The sequence below is a fragment of the Cordyceps militaris genome, assembly GCF_000225605.1.
Source record: "Cordyceps militaris CM01 unplaced genomic scaffold CCM_S00003, whole genome shotgun sequence".
NCBI lineage: Eukaryota > Fungi > Ascomycota > Sordariomycetes > Hypocreales > Cordycipitaceae > Cordyceps > Cordyceps militaris.
The window spans coordinates 2,691,112-2,710,737 of record NW_006271971.1 but is presented as its reverse complement, the minus strand read 5'-3'; the positions used below and the strand labels follow the sequence as shown (position 1 = coordinate 2,710,737).

The 19,626-nt window shown below is 54.5% G+C and overlaps 4 protein-coding genes across 4 annotated transcripts; 1 reads left to right on the top strand and 3 right to left on the bottom strand.

Annotated features, from left to right (window-relative positions):
• Positions 1–888: 888 nt before the first annotated feature.
• Positions 889–7,199, bottom strand: CCM_04481 (nucleoporin SONB; the record flags this gene model as incomplete). The annotated part of the gene is made up of 6 exons (XM_006669629.1): positions 889–999; positions 1,061–2,656; positions 2,708–2,938; positions 3,062–6,807; positions 6,891–6,998; positions 7,094–7,199. The coding sequence occupies 6 exons, from the start codon at positions 7,197–7,199 to the stop codon at positions 889–891; spliced, it is 5,898 nt and encodes a 1,965-aa protein (XP_006669692.1).
• A 1,137-nt stretch (positions 7,200–8,336) lies between these two features.
• CCM_04480 (EF hand family protein) lies at positions 8,337–9,049 on the top strand (the record flags this gene model as incomplete). Its single annotated transcript, XM_006669628.1, has 2 exons — positions 8,337–8,507; positions 8,549–9,049. 2 exons carry the CDS (start codon positions 8,337–8,339, stop codon positions 9,047–9,049), a joined length of 672 nt encoding a protein of 223 aa, XP_006669691.1.
• A 1,104-nt stretch (positions 9,050–10,153) lies between these two features.
• CCM_04479 (Epsin-like protein ent1/2) lies at positions 10,154–12,084 on the bottom strand (the record flags this gene model as incomplete). Its single annotated transcript, XM_006669627.1, has 4 exons — positions 10,154–11,451; positions 11,516–11,736; positions 11,825–11,894; positions 12,012–12,084. 4 exons carry the CDS (start codon positions 12,082–12,084, stop codon positions 10,154–10,156), a joined length of 1,662 nt encoding a protein of 553 aa, XP_006669690.1.
• A 1,546-nt stretch (positions 12,085–13,630) lies between these two features.
• Positions 13,631–18,400, bottom strand: CCM_04478 (BTB domain and ankyrin repeat containing protein; the record flags this gene model as incomplete). The annotated part of the gene is made up of 2 exons (XM_006669626.1): positions 13,631–17,708; positions 17,766–18,400. The coding sequence occupies 2 exons, from the start codon at positions 18,398–18,400 to the stop codon at positions 13,631–13,633; spliced, it is 4,713 nt and encodes a 1,570-aa protein (XP_006669689.1).
• Between the last annotated feature and the right edge of the window lie 1,226 nt (positions 18,401–19,626).

The following is a 19,626-nucleotide window of genomic DNA, read 5'->3' as shown; positions in this document are numbered from 1 at the left end:
CGCCGCCGTGCCCGCGCTGCTGTGCACCCGGCCCAGGTACGCCAGGATAAACGTGCCGGGCGGGAGCGCCTGCGCGGCAAAGAGCCCGTGCTGCCCGCGCGCCGGGTGCGACGGCGCGGCGATGCGCTGGATCCGGACGCGCGGGCTTGGCGTCGGCGTCGCCGAGGCCGGGATGATGGGCGTGTCTGACGAGGCGGCGTCTGGTCGGGTGCGCAGGGCCGCGAGGTGCGCTGGCGTCAGGTCTTTGCCGTGCAGCGGAGAAGTGAGGTATGGGAGCGTGCTGGGCCAGTTCTTGGGCCGCGACATGGTCTGCGCGCGGCCAGGCATGGGCGGTTGAGTTAGCTGCATGTCATGTTGTAAGTGAGGACATCGCGGGTCCACCACGCAACTTTTTACAGTGGAGAGAATGTTGGTCGTCACGGCCACATATACGAACAAACCAAGGAGAATTGCCCCCTCGCCCGAGTCCATCTATGGAAGAAAATCAATCATGCTAGGTTCGTCCCTTTCGCTTCTCGGCGGCTGTATTGGAGCCGGGCATTGTGGGCATGGAATGGAGAATGGCGGCAAAGGTCACGGTCATCACTCGACGGCGGGAATACAACAGAACCTAATACAAAAGGCCCCCTCTGGTTTTAATAAATTGATTTACACAAGCGTACCCTCCCTGCCCATTGAATGTGTTGGGCTTTAGTAGGCTAAAGAATAAAATGACCTTGAACAAATATGCAAAGGCAGACAAACACGCGCACCCAATATAGGACCCCTTTTCCAATCTCTTTTTCTTACATTCCCAAACCAAATCACATTTTGCGCCCTGTAGGCTTCACCTGTATATCAAAGAAAACAAAAGCAACCTGCAAGTCATCTCATAACCCCATTCTCCCTTCAAAAGGACATGACCTCGCGAAATCTGTCGAGACCTAGGTCGACGGAGTAGGCAAGAAGTCGATCCTGCGTCAGTGGCAAATGCAATATTCTGGAGCGCAGATCCATATCCTATCAACAAGTTAGCTTCGATGCAGGGGCAGGTTGAAACTGTCCTGGGTAGCAAACATACCTGCTTCCTTTGGGCCATCTTGAGAATTTCCCTCGCCGTCTCATCAGCCATGTCAGAAACCGCCGCGTAGCGCAAAATTTCCCGGTCAGGCCCCGTCTCACTCATTGCATTAAGTCCAACAAGCAGCCTTTCCAGTAGCGCGGCCGGGATGCTCTGGTTTTTGCTCCGATGCTGCATGAGGGCCAGGAAGTAGCCATAAATCTCACCGCCGAGCGCCCATTGCGAGATGCCATCTTGCTGGCCCTGGAACTGGCTAAGGAGCTCCGACAGGCCGGCGAAGTCGCGCTCCACAATAGCCCGGGGAGCAACTTGGCTGACCAGCACACGGTGAGCTTCCTCAAAGGAGCCGGCGCGGAGCAGGCACTGCACCTCGCCCGTAGCATCCTTCTTGACGCTGCGCATGTACAGAGCGAGTGCCTCCCAGATCCAGCTGGCGGGGATCAGGAGCTTTTCTGTAAGCGTGGTGAAGTTGGGTCCGTTTTCGGCGCCGATGCGGCCGGCGTGGCGGCAAAGGTGGCTCTGGAGAGCTTGCTTCCGACCGGCCGCGTCACGAAGATGCAGCAGGACAAATATGGCCTCCAACCATTCGCCAGCACTGGTCAGCTGAGCTGCATAAGATACAGTGGCAGCATCAGCTTTGGAGCTGTCATGCTCTCCGAATGAGACTTTCCCGGTTGAGTACAGAGCCTGGCCTAGTTGCCAGGACAGTCGAACATCGAAAGGTGACAACTGAGAGTTTTCGGGTCGAAGAATGGCCTCGAGATCAGTGCTCGGCTCGGCGTACAGCTGAAGCAAGCCCCAGAGAAGATCCTGGCGCCGGCCTGAGTCAGCATCAAACCATATGGGCTCAACGCCTTGCTCCATGTACCACGGCTCGGGAAGATCCTCTCTGCCCTCGAAGATATCACTCTGGAACCTCTGTACGGCAGATCTGGCATCCTCGTCTTTGTTCAGCGCATACCACAGGCGCATGCCGAATGCCTGTCTCCAATCAAGGCCAAACTTTTTCGAAATGGCAAACGAGTCCATACGGTCTTCGAGAGGCACGTCCTTCAGGCCTTCACAAACGCAGACGTTGCCACTCAGCACCTCGCAAATTGTCCGGATGGCTTCTGGGAATTCCGATAGCATTTTCGAGTCTTGCCATGACTTAAGTTGCTCCTTCATCTCCTTTCTGGCGGAGTCGCTGGTACCGATCAGGGACACCAAAGTACCGATGCGAAAGTTTTGTCCTTCCAGAAGGTACTTGCAAGCTTCCGTAATGCGATGACCAGCGAGACAAGCGACGGCCTTTTCTTCGCTAGAGGAAGCCTTGCTAATGGCAGCGGATGAGGCTTGTTCGACAAGCTCGGTCCAGAAATCGGAAAGCTTCTTCTTACGCGCAATATGCTCGGGTAAGTTGGAAGTAGCGTTCCGACCAAAGAGGATGTTGGCAAGATCCCACACGCGTTTCTCTTGCAGGCTGGCAGGGTCTGTCATATCTTGATGATGGAAAATGTCCTTGAGGCTGGTATGGCGAAGCACAGCAAAAGGCGCTCCATCGAGCATGCGAACGTCGGTCAGCTTATCCTGCGCTTGCAGGTACTGTGACGACGACTGTATTAAACTTGTTAGCATGTTCTCGTCCTCCACAGGAACCGTACATACCTGGCTGAAAATTTTGGCCAGACGAACACTCTGCAGGTCGCTTTCGACGCTGGTTTTTTTAAAGCTCAGGAGCTCAGCGCTATCGTGGAGAAGCCGGTTCAATGGAAGCCTGTCGCGAGGTTGAGTGACAACAAGCGTCTCATCTGGGCCCCATGTGACTCGAGGGGTACGATGAAAAGCGCGTTCTTTCTCGTCAATGTCGAAGGATTTGTCCTGTCGGTTATATGGCCACTGTAGAAATAAGATTTAGCATTTATTGAAATTCGTGACTAGATACAAATTGGTCTCCTAGAGACATTCCCGTTAGGTAGACAGAGAGACAAATGAAATTCAGATAGTAGCAAGGGCACCAACCTGAGGAAATCCAGATGTAGCGCGAGGAGGGCGCACAGTCTCGCGAATTGGCTTGGGCTTTTCGAACAAAGAGTTCATCAAGTCGATGCTGGTGGCAAATCCGCGACTCTTATCCAGTCCCGCATTAGCTGCAAACCCCTCGTTCTTATCGGCGCGCCCCAAACTGCGGCGCCCCCAAACAGAGGCCATGAGGTTCTCATCCTTCTGTCCACCAGCGTTCTTCAGCGGCGATTCGTTCAGTTCGCGCAGTTCGTGTCTGTCCCGCTTCATCGGGCTGACAGTCTTGCGCAGCATTTCCGTCCAATCATCGCCGTCAGCAACCTCGAGTCTAACAGGGCCAACTGCGTCCTTGATAGCTCGCATCCGGGCTCTAAGGATGCCGCCAGGAGTGCCCCTCTTGGCATCCTGCTCATCCTCCGACGAGGCTTCTTCAAGCTCCGCGGCGTGATGCGGTCCGACCAAAGCTCTCGCCATGTCTTCGTCATCGGACTCGTCATATCCTTCACCCATGTCAGCAGGCTCCTCCATTGTAAGAGACAGTCTGACTTCGTTGGGCGCAGAATCCGCGGAGCTAGCCCCTAAAAAAGACTGCTTTAGGTGCATTGCCTCTGTATAAACTTCTTCTTGCTCATCGAAGGCACCAGGTACACCCTTACGACGAGAAGTCGGGCCGCTGTTCTTGTGTGCAGTTTCCGGGGTTCTGTCGAGAGTCATGGCTTGGGAAGCATTGATGTCCAAATCAGTCTCGTCATCCTCGTCTGAATCATCATCTGAATCATCAAGGCCGTAAGTGGTGAAGTGCTCAACGCAAAACGTCCATACACCTGTGTCCTTGTCGTAATTTTCGTAGGTGGTGTCGGGGATCCGCTGAAGGCGCTCAACGTGCTTGAGAAAGCGCTTGGGGTCATTCGTGATACGCTTATCACGTCCATTTCTAGGCCAAGACTGCTCCAGAGATATTCTGGCGGGAACATTGAGGCCCTTGCCCATGGGAGGCTTCTTAGCAGCGACAGGGTAGACGGTGGCAGATCGTGACTCAAACTGGATTAGACCACCACAAATTTCGTCAAGATCAATGCTGCTGAGGTCGACTGGGACCTTGAACGTGATCTCACCAACGTTCTCACGACCAACAGTGAATCCGTCCACCTTTTGTCGTTGAATGCGGTTCATGCTCTGCAGCTCATCCTTGCTGGGCCGCATCCAGTACTGGCCAGGGAGGTTATCAAAGCCATCGCTGGAGGGGGTCTCGGAAGCGGTAGCGGGGTCAGGCGAATTGTCCTCCTGCACAACAGCAAGCTCCTTGCCGCTGGAGACCTGTTCCATCTCAGGTGACTTGGTTCCATTAGCGGTGAGCTTGGGCTGCCGGGGAGTGTCGTCCACCTCTGTACCAGGGCTATCCTCAGACGCCGCCGGAAGAGCACGAACTGGCGTCGTAGTCTCCTCGGAATCCACGTTGCTCGTATCAAAGCTAACGCGCTTCAGAAGCTTACGACCGGCGCCATTGCTTTCAGCTGTAAGCTTGTCCTTTTGAGGGGTAGTGAAGAGATCGCTACGGATCTCGCGATTGATGACAAGCTTCTTGGATCCTGTACTTCCGTACCAACGAGTGTTGGAGCTTGACGAGAACGCGCCTGGAGCGAGGATGCTGTCCTCGCTGTTGAAGGTGCGACGCAGGTTGTTGGTAGACATGCTCTTGCTCAGGCTTCCACTAGAGCTAGAGCCAAGGAGACTGCGCCCAAGGCCGGTGGGGGTGCCAGAGAGACTGGCCGGGCTGCCTCCAGGGGTGCCGTAGCTGCTGTAGGAGTAGCCAAAGCCACGCTTCTGCGGAGTAGCGAAGCGAGAAGCAGAAGCAGGGGCAAGCTTGTACATAGGAAGGATTGAGCTCCTGCGAGGCTTGGAGTTGCCGTTCAGTGGCGTGGCAAGAGGTCCAGGGTTGGGCGAATCGTTTCCACCAAGATTTGCAAAGAGAGCCGGACTACCGTAAGCAGAAACGTCGTTCAGGTTAGCAGTGAGACCCTGAGGAGCATTGGCGTTTTGCTGAGAATTGCCTAGCAGAGATCCTCCAAAGTTTGAGCCCTGCTGGTTTTGTTGATTGTTAGCACCACCGAAGAGCGAAGATCCCTGAGCTTGGTTGTTTTGTCCGCCAAACACGCTGCCACCAGCAGTGGCCTGTGTCGAGCTGCCGAAAAGCCCGCTAGGTTTCTGCTGGTTGTTTGCGGCACCAAAGAGACCACCCGTGTTATTTTGTTGGGCGTTGTTTTGGCCAAGGCCACCACCGCCGAAGAGACCACCGCCAGCAGTATTATTTTGAGTGTTGGTGCTGTTTCCAAACAGGCCACCACCGCTAGCAGGCTTAGCCGCTCCGAACAAGCCGCCAGCGTTGCTCTGCCCAAATGCACTTCCGGTTTGCTGGTTGGCATTGTTGGCATTGCCAAACACGCCTCCGCCAGCAGTGTTAGTTGTGGTATTAGCAGCGGCAGTGCCAAAGAGTCCGCCGGTGGCGGGCTTGTTCTGGTTTGCGAAGAGACCGCCACCAGTCTGTTGTGCTTGGTTCTGTTGACCGCCGAATGCGCCGAAAGGCGAGGCTGTGGTGGTTTGCTGCGCATTGTTGGCAGTCCCAAAAACACTACTTGAGGTCTGTTGAGCGTTGTTATTATTGTTGTTGCCGAAAATGCCACCACCAGTGTTGTTTGCGGTATTTGTAGCACCAAATGGGCTGGCTGTATTGCCACCACCGAAAGCAGAGGTAGCAGTAGCATTGTTGTTGGCGTTTTGGCCAAAGCTGAAGCCGGTTCCAGCAGGCTTGTTCTGGTTTGCATTGCCAAACAAGCCGCCCCCGGTGTTGTTTGCAGGAGTGCCGAATGCAGAAGTTGTATTGTTGTTGACACCAAAGCCACCTGCGTTGTTGGCGGCGCCACCAAAGAGACTGTTCGCCGGCTGCTGAGTCTGGGCACCAAATATACCACTACCAGTGGCAGGTTTGTTGGCGTTTGCGAACAAGCCGCCACCAGCGTTGGTGTTGGCGGCGCCAAAAGCAGAGGTTCCCGCATTGCCAAAAGCTCCTCCAGTTGTGGTAGTGTTATTGTTGTTTCCAAAGAGGCCGCCACCGGTAGTGTTGTTGGCAGCATTGGTACCAAAGACATTAGTCGCCTGATTATTGTTGTTAATCGTACCGAAGCCGCCACCAAAACCAGACGAAACACCGAAAGCGCCGGTACCATTGGCGTTGCCGTGCTTTCGGCCTTGCAGGTAGTCGACAAGTCGAAGCTCTTCGGTTGACCACTTCTTGTAGGGGTCCTGGAAACAGATGTTCTGGAAGGCGTTGGAGGTCGTCGATGTGCCTTCCTTCTCGGTAAAGGCCTGGAAAGGAGCAACTGCAGTACCGGGGGGATCGCCACCGGCTAAAGCATTGTTTGCGCCAAATCCAGAGGCGGCGCCGAACCCTGCAGTCGTAGTGGCGCCGCTGGTGGCGCCGCCGCCGAAGAGGGAGTTGCCAGTGGCGGCTGGGGCGCCAAAACCGGTGGGCTTGTTCGCGCCAAACAGGCTACCAGCGGCATTGTTGGTGTTGCCAAAGGCTGAGGTTGTGTTGCCGGCGTTGTTGCCAAAACTTCCGAAGCCGCTCGTAGTAGTGTTATTGGCAGTGGAACCGCTAAACATGGAGTTGCCGGTAGCCGCCGCCGGGGAGCCAAACGCAGGCTTGCTGCCGAAGGCGCCACCAGCATTGTTGTTCGCTCCGAATCCGCCTGTAGACGTTAGTAATCATACATCCTTTTGCCGTCGTCGATCTTGCACGATCAGACTAACGAATCAAGTCGACAACGCTTACCTCCGGTGCCGAAGCCACCACCAGTATTATTATTGCCGCCGCCAAAAACGCTGCCGCCGGCGGCGTTGGCGCCAAAGCCGGTTCCAGCGTTTGCTGGCGCACCGAAGCCTGGGGAGAGAAAGAGCTGGTCAGCACATCACCCATCATATGGATGGCTTCGACAGAGAGGGGAGGTTGGCAGAAGCTAGATTGGTGCAACGTACCTGTATTTGCGTTGTTCTGGCCAAAGGTGCCAAAGGCAGACGCTTGCTGCTGCTGATTGTTGTTGGCATTCTGGCCGAAGCCGCCAAATGCATTGCCGAAAGACATGACGACGGTTTGCGAGGGGTGGGCGGGATAGTTGGGTATAATGCCGTCAGGAGGGCTGTCCTGATGCAAGGGTAAGTCACCTTGCTGTGCGGCCCCCCGAGTTAGGATGTTTTGCGTCGGTACCGGTCGCGCGTGATGGATTGTTCGACTGTGAAGAGACGGAGAGGATCAAGACTTCAGTCGACGGGGCGATGATGACAGGGCGGAATGTCTCGCGCGAAGGCTCTCGTCGGGGCTACCGCGTTTGTTGGAGAGAAATTTCGGCCTGAGAGCTGCTGACCACGCGCTAGAAAAAAGAAGAAGAGAAAACAAGAAGAGTCAATGAATGGATGCTGGAGATGCCAGGTAGGTGAAAGCCTCAGTCGGTATGGATAAATGCAGGAGGTGGATGGCGGTCGGCGCGCCGTAGGGACAAACCTCGAGCTCTGGTTGATGTGGCGAGAGATTTCGCTCTAACTAGCACGGAGCTTGGAGGATGAGTTGAGGCTGGCGGTTGGCTCGCCCTGTCTCTTTTTTTCTTGGACAGGTTCTAAGAGTGGGTTCTTGGGAGTTGGGGGGGAAGGGCCGCTGGAGCTGCTTTTATGGGGGAGCGGCTCTCTTCATTTTGCTGCCCAGTGTTCTGAGGTTGCTCCGCCGCCCCATTCACTGCTGCCATTGGCCAACGCACCAATGATGACTAACGTGCAGCCAATCATAGCGTCGGAACGAGGTACACTGTGGCAGGTGACCTGCTGCCTGGTACCACCGCCAAGTAGCCTTGTCCAGTAATAGCAGTCGCGGCGACGGCGCGTCTGCACAGCTCCTCGGGTCGCGTCGCAAAGTGGCCAAACCCGCCCCCGGTCGCCAGTTCTTCATCGGCCATCGTCGGGACCGTCAACCACACTCTTCCCTCTCTGCCATCTCTTGCCTCCCACGCGCAACGTCTATCCATCAGGAGGGCTCGTGACTGTGCCTTGCTGTGTCACAATTTGTTGCAAAACAATTCTTGTTTATGAAGCTTGATTAATCCTATATTTCTCTTCTTGCCTTTTTTTGCTTTCTTCCTGCTAGCTTTGTTTTCACCTGTTTGGACACAGCTCCCTTATTTTTTGGACACCAAAACCTTCTACGCTCGTCGAAGAACAATCAGCCGCGACCATGGCTTCCAGACCCATGGGCTTCAACTCGCAGACGCCGCGACCCTTTGCCGGGCGCTCCCTTGCCGGCCAGGACCAGCGACAACGTCAGCCGCCACCACCGCCGCAAGTATCGTCCAACGAGGACTACGCTGGCATTCCCGACGAGGATCGCGAACACATTGACGAAGTGGTAAGGTCCTCACCCCCTCCGTGCCAATTATCTGCGCAAAGAAGCAAAATCATCCCAAATACAAGAACATTGTACTCACACCCACACGCAACTCACAGTTTGACCTAATGGACATGAAGAAGAAGGGTTACCTCAACAGCTACGAATTCCGCCACTCCCTTGCCGCGCTGGGCTTCGACCTCTCCAAGCCCGAGTACTTTCGCGAGCTCGAAGCCTTTGGCACCGTGCCGCCCGACTGGCAGGACCGGGACTGCCCCGTCAACCGCCTGCACCTCTACCTCGATCAGTTCCGCCTCTGCGCCTCCAAGCTCATCGCCCGCCGCGATCCACGCGAGGAGGCCGCCAAAGTATTTGCCATGTTCGACTATGATCAGGACGGCATCATCTCGGTCGACGACATGCGCCACCTTGCCCAGGACATCAAGGAGGACCGCAACATGACCGAGGAAGAGATTCACAGCATGATTGATCATCTCGACCACGAGGGCAAGGGCGGCGTCAGCCTTGACGAATTCATGCAGATGATGGAGGAAGCTGGCTAAAGCGACACATCCCAGCCTGACCCCCTCGCTCCCCCTTTTCGCCTACGTTCTCCGTAGTCTCCGCTGGCGCGGCCCCTCGATTGGCAGAGAGTACTGGGAGAGAATGAGATGCAAACAAAGCAACACCGGCCCAGTCGGGCCACACAAAATATACAGCGCGTGTCGTATCGCTCCGGCAATTGAAACAAAGCGAGCATGTGGCAAGATTCCTGAGAATCGGAAAACGGGACTGGCGCAGCTCAATGAGGGACATAACCACAGTCTTGTCGCGAGCACCGCCACTCGCCGTAGACTGGCGACGACTCCGCCATCTACTCTAGAGTCAAGGACGCAGGGTCGAGACAATGGCGTTGGGGGGTTTTCAGCATGGATGTATATCTATTTACCATGTCGTTTCAAGCTGGAACTGTCAACATCACTATGGGACGGTTGTAAAAAGGAAGCGCGGCGTTGTTGGAGTTTGTTTGATAATTTTTTTTCTTTATCCCCGTAGTCTGTTGCGCAGGGTAAACCCGAACAGGCAGATCTAGAATTTTGAATGCAAAGAACAATGCGGCTCTTCTTCTCGCAGGCTCCAAAAGAATGGTCAACAGCTAACGCATGAGCAGGCCGCCACGTCTTGTTTCTCCCATCTTCTTGGTCGTGGGCTCAAAATGTAAATCGTTTTCCGTCTCTGTTGATGGCTAGCTACCCCGTTTGACTCCACGTGTCGCTTTACTGTCAGTTCAATCTACATGCAAAAGTCAGCTCCTGCTTTTCCCTACCAGAAACAGCCGAAGACAAAAAACGAATAAGGAGGTATAATAGAGAGTAAAAACGGTCGAACAAGTTTCCAAGGCAAGCAATTCTTGCCCGGAATAAACCCCCATTCACAAACAGCCACACACAAGACAAGGGGTACTAAAAGGTTCATAGCGTTCATAAGAGGTTAGGAAACCATACAATTTGCACATGTTTCTCTTGATGAGGAAGAGAAAAGCACCAACTCGCAAAAGGCAGAAAAAAGTAGTAGAAAGAGATGAAACAAAGGGAAATTTGAGAAAAATAGCTGTCGACTTGTGTCACGTTTCCTTCCTTTTCTATTTATCCCCATTCCCGTACATGCTAGAACTGAATCAGGTCATGGCCGGGTTGCTGTTGCTGCCGTTGCGGTTGTTGGGCTCCAAAGGGGTTGTTGTTGATTTGCTGGCCGTTTTGTCCTCCGTAGTTGATGCTGGGCATGCCCGTAAACTGCTGTCGCATGAATGGGTTGTTTCCCGTAGCGTCGGCCTGCAGCCTGACGGCGCCTGAACCGGCGCTGTTCATAAACATTCCGGGTGCCGTGTGCTGCGCAGGAATTCGTAGGTCGCCCGTGTTGCCGTACGTATCCATGCCGTCGCCCGACGCAAGCAGGGCGTTGAGCCTGCTCTCGTGCTCGCTAAGCTCCTTCTTAGGCTGGCTGTTGAGGCCGGCTTGGGATTGGCCGAAGTTCATCTGTGGCTGTGGCTGCGCTTGAGGGAACTGCTGCTGCTGGCCGAAGGCAGACAGCGTCTTCTGCTCCGGCAGCGCGGCGAGTGTCGGAATGGGCGACGTGGTCTGGGGACGGTTGTTGAATTGGGCGAATGGGTTATTGGAGCCGGTTTGCATGGGCTTGAGAGACTGCTGAGACTGGTTGGTAGCCCATGGGTTGTTGCTGCCGGGTTGAGGTGAGGGCTCAGAGGGCTGCTGGAGCTGCATTTGCTGTTGCGCATATGGGTTAAAACCGGTCGCCTGCGGTTGCTGGAATGAGGGCATCGACTGATGTTGCTGCTGCTGGCCATAAGGATCCATACCCATACCCGTCTGCTGCATGCCGATATTGTTGTAGTTGGGGAAGCCGGTTTGGTTAGGCATCATGCCGGTCTGGTAGGGGTTTTGCATATACCCTGTAGGCTGTCCCATCATCTTATTTTGGTCAATGGGGTTTCCCATGAAGTTGACTTGATTGCCCTGCTGGTAGCCCTGGTTGAGGCCGGTGGGCTGGGGTTGGGAAGCTTGCGCAGGTTCGTCGAAGCCGAAGAGGGAGTTGGCGTTCTGGTCCTCAAGATCGCGTCGTCGGCGTTCCTCCTCCTCCTTGCTCAGCTTCAGCGCCTTTTGCAGATCAGGATCTTCGCTGACGCCTTGCCTGCTTTCCCTCTTTTTGCGATCCTCCTCCTCCTGGGCCTTGCTGGCCTCAAGAGCAAGTCTGTATTCGGCGTCTTCCTCGTCGTTCTGTGGGCGTCTATTGGGCCGTGGCCCGGTATGCGAGGACGAAGCCATGTATTCTGGCATGTGCTCCTCGAGACCGGTAACACGGGATTTCCAGGACTTTCGGTCGGTTCGCTCAGCGCGAAGACGCTCCTCGTCGAGAACCAAAGAAGTTAGCTCCTTGGCGGCAACGCGGACTGTTGGATTGAGTCTGTTAGCCGGCAGCAGGAATTTTGGGGAGCACTTCAGAGAGCGTAATACCATTTTGACCGACATCTCGACCGTCTTCGTCAATGTACTGGAATTCGCGGAGCGTCTTGATGACGTAAAGGCTCTGGCGGGCCCAGGTAACGACGAGCTCGGAGCCCTCGTGCAGGCAGTAGTCGAGGACCTTGAGGGCCTTGAGAACATGTCGCCAGTTCTTTCCCTTATCATTGAGGCGCTTGTCGAGCATGTCCATAATCTCATAGAATTCGGTCGAGCTGGTTATGCGGCGGGCCTTGTCAGTTGCAAGCCCCGCACGAATATGCCGCGACAGGAGAGAGGGCGACCAACAGGTGGTGGACTTACGTGTTGAACGTCATCTGAGCAATCTCGCTCATCTGCGTGCCGGTCGGGCCCCATGGGTCGTTACTGGTCGCTATTTGGAGAGGGGACAGAGGTCAGCAAGGGATGCGCCGTGGTTGAGGCTAGGCCAGCAGGTCGGCCAAGGCGTGGTGGCGTGGTGATGCGGGCGGGCGGGAAAAGACAGACGAACCTTCGCGGACCTTGGCCTGGATACTGGAATACCCATGGGTCACATTTTTGATGCTTCGCATAACCTTGGACATGGTGGGCGACTGTGATGCCTCGCGAGAGGACTGCGATGATGTGGTTGAAAAAGTAGCAGCAGTGATTTCGGGAGGGCCGCGAGCGTCGTCACTACCTCGCCGACGCTAAGCCGAACCACCGGGCGGTCGAGTCTATGATGTGGCGCGGACTGGAGGGGGCGGCGCGTTGCGAGCTTGCTAGCGGGCGCAGCGTTGCAAAGAGGGATAGCTGGCGTTGGCTTAGGTGAGGGTAATGAGAGATGAGAGATGAAAGATGGCGATGCTGGAGGAAAAGAGAGGTTGGCGATATAGGATTTAGTAGAGGGAATGTGTGCAAGAGGTCGGGGTGGAATCAATTAGTTATCTCTAGCGCCTGTACAAACTTAGTGCGGTAGGAATAAGTCGTGACTCGTGGTGGGTGTGGCTTGGAGGCTAACAAGTAAATTATTAATAAAGGAGCTTGCCAGCACAAAAGAGGAGGTGAAAGTCAACTCTTGGCGCTAAAACCTTCAGATAATCCGAACTTATGGGGCCTGATGGGGCTGCCTACAGGTACCTATTCGCTGGACACTTTGCTGTAACAGCCTTGCGAGGCGCTGTGTTTAGCGAGTAGCAGCCTGGAGCGTACCTGGTAGAGTTACCTATAGGAGGTAGTATTTGCTAATTATGTGGCTGGTGTATTATCAACACCCCCAGAGGTATCCCTACAGTCAAACGAACTAGACGCCCATGACGCAAAGGAACAATTTGAATAAGAATATCTGAGCCGTCTCATATTGGAGTCTGCTCCGTTGTTACTCGCCATGTAAAAAGCTATCTACCTAGGTACTACATAAGGTAGCTATGTAGGTACCTACCTAGGTAACATCGCTGCCTGAATCAAACTCGCCTCTCAAACCACAGCTGCATCAGTACAACATCAGCCCACTAGTGCAAACCTGCATCCCTCGTCCATCCCAATCTGCAAACTTCGAGGTATTGCTATCGCCGCATTCTGCTCCATCCAGGCAACTACCCAAGGTAAGCACCAGGGGAGCGAGCGGCGACTTGATGACGACTCCCCCACCGGCGCTGCCGCGTGGCAAAAAAGCCAGCTACACTGACACCTAAACATCGACACACGAGCAAATGATGGAAAAGGGAAGAGGTGATGACGACGCTACATGAAAACGCTGCCTTGACCAAACACCGCAAAGTCTAGGCTTGGTGTGCTGGCAACCTCAAAGAGCACCCCAAGAGGCACTGCCACAACACCACCTTGGCGAGGCGTACCACACTTGCACACTTCGCTTGGCACACTTTGAACAGCAAGACGCAAAGAAAGGAGGGATTCTAAATCGCGCTGCGTACGAAAAAAAGAAATATCTGGAAGCCAAGCCAACCAATTGAGAAATTATCCGTATATAGTAGAAGAAAGGCTGGGAAAGGAGAACCAGGAAACAACCCTTGAAGCTTCTGTTTCGAGTGAAACTGCTCACTGTACGCCATCATAGAACGCCCAAGAATCAAAGAATTCAACGCAGCCGGAGACAACGCTCAAGGTCACACATATATACATGCACGCTTCTCACTTCTTGCCGCCTCTTCCGGTCACGGCCACAGCCTTGCCAGCCGGCTCCCCACGCGCCCTAGGACCCGACGTTGGCTTGGTTTGCTCTCCCTTGTCGGTAGTTTCCTGGCGAATGCCCGACCTGTTTCCGCCAGCATGAGCGTTACCGCCGCGGCCACCGCGGCCTCTCCTTCCGCGTTTAGTACCGGCGTCGCCTCTATCCCGGGCCGGTCGCGCGGAGCGCTGCGCTTCCTCCTCTTGCGCACGGCGGCTCTCCTGGTCCCACCACTCCTGGAACGCCTGCTCCTGCTGAATCTCCTGCAAGGACCGCTTGGCCACCGCTTCCTTGACCAGCTCCTGCTCACGCTTCTGCTGTCCGATGATGTCAGCCAGAGTCGCCCCTGCCAGTGGTGCTTCTCTGCGTTCTCGTGTAATGTACGACTTGGAGTGTGGCACAAGTGGACTTGAGCCCTGTTGGCTGTTAGTCGCCGACGCGTCTGGCACCGCCCGTCGGCTACGGTTCTGGCCAGAAAACTTGGTGTCAGGCGATGAGGTGCGCCGTTTAGTCTCGGGCTCCGTCTCAGCAGCGACAAGAGGTTTTGTCTTGGGCACCGGCCCGCGACTCTGGGACTCAGACGCCATGGCCTCCTGTAATGACACCTTAGGGGCAGGCGGTGCTGCTTTCCATGGTGTCGTGTTGTCGCCAAACGACACGGGCTGCCATGGCTTGCTGCTTGTCTTCTCATCGTCTGCCACAACCTGGGTCTCTGCATACTTCTGCAGCTGCCTCTTGCGCTCCTTTTGTGACATCTTGGCTGGGGCCTTTGGCGACGGTGTATCCCTAGATGCAGCGGCCACTAGGCTTGTCGTCAACGCAGAAGTCGGCTTCGGAGATGCTTCGGACATGATTCCCCGTAAATCCAACTTTGTGGTGGACAGAATAGGTGAGGCCCAAGGGGCGCTTGCTTTCCGCGCAGGATTGTTAGCCGGCGTGATGGGGGTTCCGCCCAAGGTTCGAGATGCCGAGAGCGCAGGCGCGGGGGCAGAGGAGATGGGTGATCTGGAGAATGACACCGAGTGCTTCTTTTTGGGCTGCTGCCAAGCTGCCTCAGGGAGCTGTGCCATCGATTCCACATCCAGGTCTAGCTGGGGGATAGGAGATAGAGCGTTGGGTGATGACACATTGCCATACTTGGCTACATCTTCATCCATATCAAAGATGAGATCTCCGTGTGATTCTTTTGGCCGCAGGCTGGGACTGAATGGCTCGTTTCGCGCAAAGCTAGATTTGCGTCGACCAACATCAGGTGTTCTGGGAAAGGCTGCCACCTCATCCAAACTACCGAAGCGTGCGCGGTAAGATGAAGATAGCTTCCTCTCCTCTTCCCGGTGGGTAGCTTTGAAAGCGAATTCCTTGACACGACGCTGACGCTCCTCTTCAATATCAACGACAAGGTCCGGGTACTTCTCATGCAGAAGCAGCTCTGCACGCCCACTTCGAACAAACGGTAGTCGGGCGAGCTGATTCTCGCGCACAACCTCATCGAGATCCAACAGTACCTCTTCATCCATGCCGTCGAGGTTACCATTCTCCAGCATGTTCTCCAACTGCAAGCCGATGTACTCCAGCCCCACGTCTTTGAACTCAGTGACTGAACAAGGACTGATCTCGTTCAGCAAGTTGGCAATATTGCGTGTAGTGACGAATTTTCCGATGACGGATTGGCAAGCTTGTGAAAGCCGATCAAGCATCAACTCGTTCGCAGTAGCCATGACATCCAAAACAGTTTCGGAGAACTCGTCCAGCGACGCAGAAGTCACATCTTCGAAAAGATCTTCGCCAACGTCACCATAGATGTACTGTATAACCATCATGAATGTATCCGGACTGACGTGCGTTAGATCAACTTCGATGCGGTCCTGGGCAGCTCGACCCAGGCGTCTACTGGAGAGCCATCCACCTTGCGAGCGGCCATGAAACATGCCCTCAAAAAAGGGGCATCGCTGGCAAACAAGCTGGCTATGGACAGGGAAGTCTTCACCATCAAGTTGAACCAGGATATCGCCATCCTCAAAAAACCGCCTGTCTGAGATCGCGCCCTGAAGATCCGAGTCCAAAGAAGGTTCGATACTGCCTTGCAGTCGGGCTGCACTTTCGAGCTTCATCATTTGTAGCCTGGTCGCCACTTTCATGAGCTCAGTTCTGACTTGTCGATAACGATGGGCCAGTGGAGGTGCTTCCTTAGTGTATTTCCAAACAGGCATCATAGTGTCGAGATAAGTGAATAGCACAATGTTCAGCAGAGTGAGTATGTCAATCTGCTGGAACGTGAGAAGAATTCCGCCCTCGTCTTCACTCAGCGTAAACGCATCTTCATTTGATTGCCTGCCGCTGCGGCGGAATTTGGAGAGAGCACCAAGAACGACGGGACTTCTGGCAGAGATCAGCCAGCCATATACTGGAAGCTTCAGGTCGGGAGCAGCTGTGGTGCAAAGACGGAGGTCGATATTCTTGAAGGGGATCGAGCCGCGCTGTAACATTTGCGCAAGGTCCGTTTCAAGGTCCGGCGATTTCAGCAGCTCGTAAACAACAGAGTTGTGCTTTTCCCTGACAATGGCTTTGCTCAAAGCTTTCCGGCACTCTGCCGCGTCTGGCTCCGGCAACGACGCTTTAAATTCGTTCAGGCAGAGGAGCGAGCCAATATCCTCCCAAATGGATGGTTTCGCAACAGAAATCTCTTCAGACATGACTTTGCTATCCTTTCGGATAGCGGCAAAGGCACCAAAAGTCGAGCTTCGCACTTTTGTGCAATTGGTAATGTAGGGAATACGCTCAAACTTGAAGTCTTTCTTCTTCGCACCAACACCAGACAGCAGGTTTCCCTTGGTGCGCTTCACTCGCTTCCAGACAGCACCAGACTCGGTGCAGATGATGACGGAGCCATGCTCTCCAACACTCATGGACGTGACACCATCCTTGCGAGAATCCCACACACACTGCGGCTGTGATACCGCGCCTTTTATCTTGGCAGGATTTGTGGTAGAGCCATTAGGCTGATCTAGTTCGCCTTTGCTGTTGACGTGCATGGTGAACAGATCACCTCGAGACGAGACCGCTGTGATAGTGTCTCCACCGGAGGCGATGGAAACAATTTCTTTTCTTCCCGACTCACGTCTGATGGCGTATGATGACAGGTTATAGTTGGCAAATGCGTCAGGAGTCGGGAATTTGACCAGATTGTAGCCGTAGTTGGTGAAGACCCAGACGTTGTGGTTAGCCAGCAAAACAGTAGTAGCCCTGTCAATGGCGGATACCATGAGAATCGGCGCCGTCAGCAAAGACGCGGCTACTCGGCGTGGTATAGCCTGGATGTCAAGCGACCGAGAATCAGCATCCATGAGCGCGAGCTGTCCAACGTTGCGACCCCAGCAAAAGAGCGATGTGCCGGTATGGGCGACTGAGTGCAATGCAGATGCGGCGACGCCTTGGATGAGCTCCTTCTTGAGGGTTCCGAAAACTTGGCGAGGTACTAGGCTCATGGGTTCCTCGTCTGCTCTCGTTGGAGGGGGGAGAGCGTATCCTAGTTGCGAATCCGAGTTGAGACCCCAGGTCCACAGCTCGCCGTTGCCGGCAACAGCCATTGAGTGGTTCTGGCCAAGAGCAACTTGACGAATCTTTTTGTCGGCAAAGGGGCCTTGAACAGGGGCAAATTTGAATTTGGTGTTTTCGTCTCCTAGTCCAAGGCGTCCACCTCGGCCAAGACCAGCCATGTACAGATTGCTGACAGGATCTGTGGTCAGAACGGCAGTGTGGAGTTTGGACATGGCAACATCTTGAATGACGAGCGGGCGACTGCGAACCAGCATGGGAATATCCTCGATTTCTAACGAGGCAGCAATGAATTCTCCATCGTCTTCCCCCAGGTATGATTCGTAAAATCGGCGCAAGAGGTCGTCTGGGCGCTGGAGGTGGATGCGCTCGGGATATTGGCGGTCATCTTCATCGCCAACACCAAGGGACATGTTTCTGTTGCTTCCAAACACAAACAGCTCGTCACCTTGGTCGAAAGAGGAGGCAAGATTTGTAGACTTTGCGCTGTTCAAAACCGTTAATAAGCGGCCAAGAGGCTCGTGGTACTGGAATTAGGCTCACAGTTCGTTGTAGTCTCCTGTGCTTTCTCCACTGTCGGATTCACTGTCAGAGGCGTCGTTTATTTGACCTCTATTCAAAGAACGGGTGGCAATTGTCGAGTTGTAGACGTCGAAGGGACTGTTTCCCTCATGGTCCTTGGTCTTGATGAGTCTTCCAACTCGTCCCGCGGATACCGTGGTTCCGGAGAGAATATGCTCGCGTTCTTTGGCTAGAATGATGCGTGCGATGGAGACATTTCCGCTGTATAGAGATCTATGGAGGGCATTCCAACCGCTCTCCGGGTCTTGTATATGTAGATCGATGGCAGGATGTTCGACGAGGGCGTGAACAAAGTCGCGAGCGGTGGTATCGGTCGAGGAGGCGGCGCGCAACAGAATTGTGAGGCCGGAATGATCGCGACTGTTAATTTCGGCCTTTCCAATGACGTTGGCCGAGTCTTTTGGCTTGGCCGAGGCTTTGCGCGACTTGCCGACGAGGCGTGGCGAAGAATTGAAGCCGCCTGGACTGGGCCAGCCGATGCTGCCAATCACTGGGCTCTTGGATCCAGCGGGAGCTGCCGCGGTGGCAGGATCCAATAGATGTCGAAATCTTTCGACATCATTTTCCCAGTAATATTTCCACAGCAAGTGACTCATCGGCTAGTCGGGAGGTCAGAAACGAGCTCTGTACGCTTGCAAGGGCACCTCGCTGTGGTTCTCGGGGACCACGGCTTATTTAAAGGTGCGGTTTCAAGCGTAGGAAAGAGCTTATTTGATTGATGGGTAGGGCGCTACCCCGTTGTCGGTGCCGCGCGGTGGGAGTTGGTGCTTGATGATGCGACAGCGCAACGGTGGGAACCCGGAGATATGGAAGCGAGGGGTCAGAGTCGGCGGGGATAGCGGATGGGTGAATTTTTTTGTGGTTTTGATGAGGCGCGCCCAGAGTTACGAGGAAGATATTGAAGCTTGGAGAGCGAAAAGGTCGAACGGAAAGCGCGTATAGAAGGTTCCTAACAACGTGGGCAGGCTGTCGCGATGATGTGGTTTGAGAGGTCTTTAATTTAATGGCTAATGCGCACTGGTTCGGGATGGTGGGGTTGTTGCTCTTCGCGTCGCGACTGAGCCCTGTGCCTGCTCGACTGCTAAATGACAATGAATACTCAATAGTAGGTAAGAGGTAGGTAGGTACCCTACAAGTACATGTGATGACGGCACAGTAACCGGCGTAAGTAGAGGTGCACTGGGGGGCAACACTCCTAAAAACGTGGCTACAGCGTACATACAGTAGGTACCTTCCTACTACTATAGTCGCTACAGCGTGTCCACTACAGAAATTCCCGCTGCTGGCCAATGGCCTCGCAGCACTGACACTTGTGCTGCGCTTGAGGGTCGATAGGGTTACCGTGGCGCATGCGGGCAGTCGCGTAAAGTCGTGGGACTAGACACATGGCGGCCAGCACAGGCTGTTATTTGCCCGTGCTTTGTGCGGAGCCGCTCCGTTCGTGTGCCTCGTGATGTTTATTCTTGGAGGCTTGAATGGTTCCTGTGCCCTTTTACGTGACGCGTGGATGACGACGATCGGAATGGGATCGTGTAGGCGGCAGTTGCTTAAGGTGAAGGCATCCGTGGTGTTCCGGTCGATTGAAATGAGACGTTGCGCTCCATCAGTTCGCGGTCAATGCGACGAGCCGTGATGGTACTTGAGTATTGAAGCCAACCATGCGAATGGAACATGCGCCATCGCATCGCGCTCGGTCACCTCACCGAGGAGGATCAATGGCGTGCATCTGTCAAGGTCGCACAGCACATGGCAGCTTGCACAAAGCAAGGTACAGTCCAAATCGTGTACCAGGTACCTGTTCATTGTTCATAATTCATACCTC